An 851-nucleotide genomic window follows, 5' to 3' on the forward strand; every position below is an offset into this window, starting at 1 on the left:
TGGCGCCGGGGACGTCATCGGGCAGGGGTTGGGGAGAGGGGCTGGGGGCCGGCGGTGAGGGTGAGGCTGAGGCGAGGGTGGCGAGGCGGCGGAGGGGGCGGAGAGATTTAGGGGGGAAGGGGCGGAGGGTTCCGGGGGATAGAAATAGATCTCCGCCGGAGGACACTCCGATGAAGCCAAAAGGCAGCTAGCCCTTGGACGGATCGAACGGTCACAAGGAGCCGGGCTGCCTTCCAAGAGGTGTGTCGTTTTCGACCCTCACCCGCGCCCCCTGCCTCCTCGACGAGTCCGCCAGCCTCGTGACGACGCAGGTTTGCAGCAGAGACAGGCACCTTAAAAAATTGGAAGAGACTGCACTTTGCAAAATGCATCATTGCCTCTATTTTTCTCCTCTAAAACTTAACTTCATGTTTCACCCTTGTTTTTAATATCTTCATGTATTAAAAAAAGTTTTTCGATGCAGTTGACCGATTGATGAGGAGATCCTTTTTTACAAATCAGATCAAAGGTGCTTTTCTTTCCCTCTCACAAGGTGACTGAGGAAAAGCTTCCTCCTCTCAATCTTCACCGACAAGCCTGTGGATTTGCCTCCCCTCCTCCCGCCGCTCCGGCAGCCGGTGGCGGGGAGGGGATTTCTGGTGTCTCGGATCTCGGTGCTAGTAGATAGGTAGGGTTTTAATCCTCGCATGAGCGGTGTTTGGATGGATGTCGGCGCTTCTTCTTCGAGTCAATCTTCCTAGCTCCGATCCTCCTCAAGTTCGTCTATTGGGACGGATTAGATAGAGCTCCGACATAGATTCTGCCAGCTTTTCGGGACGGCGAGGTTAAGGTTTCTCGTCGTGCGCACGCCC

General features: G+C 55.1%; 1 protein-coding gene across 1 annotated transcript in view; it reads right to left on the bottom strand.

Annotated features, from left to right (window-relative positions):
* LOC123182795 (6-phosphogluconate dehydrogenase, decarboxylating 2, chloroplastic) overlaps positions 1-143 on the bottom strand; it is a 3069-nt gene extending 2926 nt beyond the window's left edge. The window contains exon 1 of the mRNA XM_044595459.1: positions 6-143. Coding sequence (XP_044451394.1) covers positions 6-18 — 13 coding nt within the window. The 5' untranslated portion in view covers positions 19-143. The remainder of the gene's footprint in view (positions 1-5) is intronic.
* Between the last annotated feature and the right edge of the window lie 708 nt (positions 144-851).

The sequence above is a fragment of the Triticum aestivum genome, chromosome 1D (genome assembly GCF_018294505.1).
Source record: "Triticum aestivum cultivar Chinese Spring chromosome 1D, IWGSC CS RefSeq v2.1, whole genome shotgun sequence".
In the NCBI taxonomy this organism is placed as follows: domain Eukaryota; kingdom Viridiplantae; phylum Streptophyta; class Magnoliopsida; order Poales; family Poaceae; genus Triticum; species Triticum aestivum.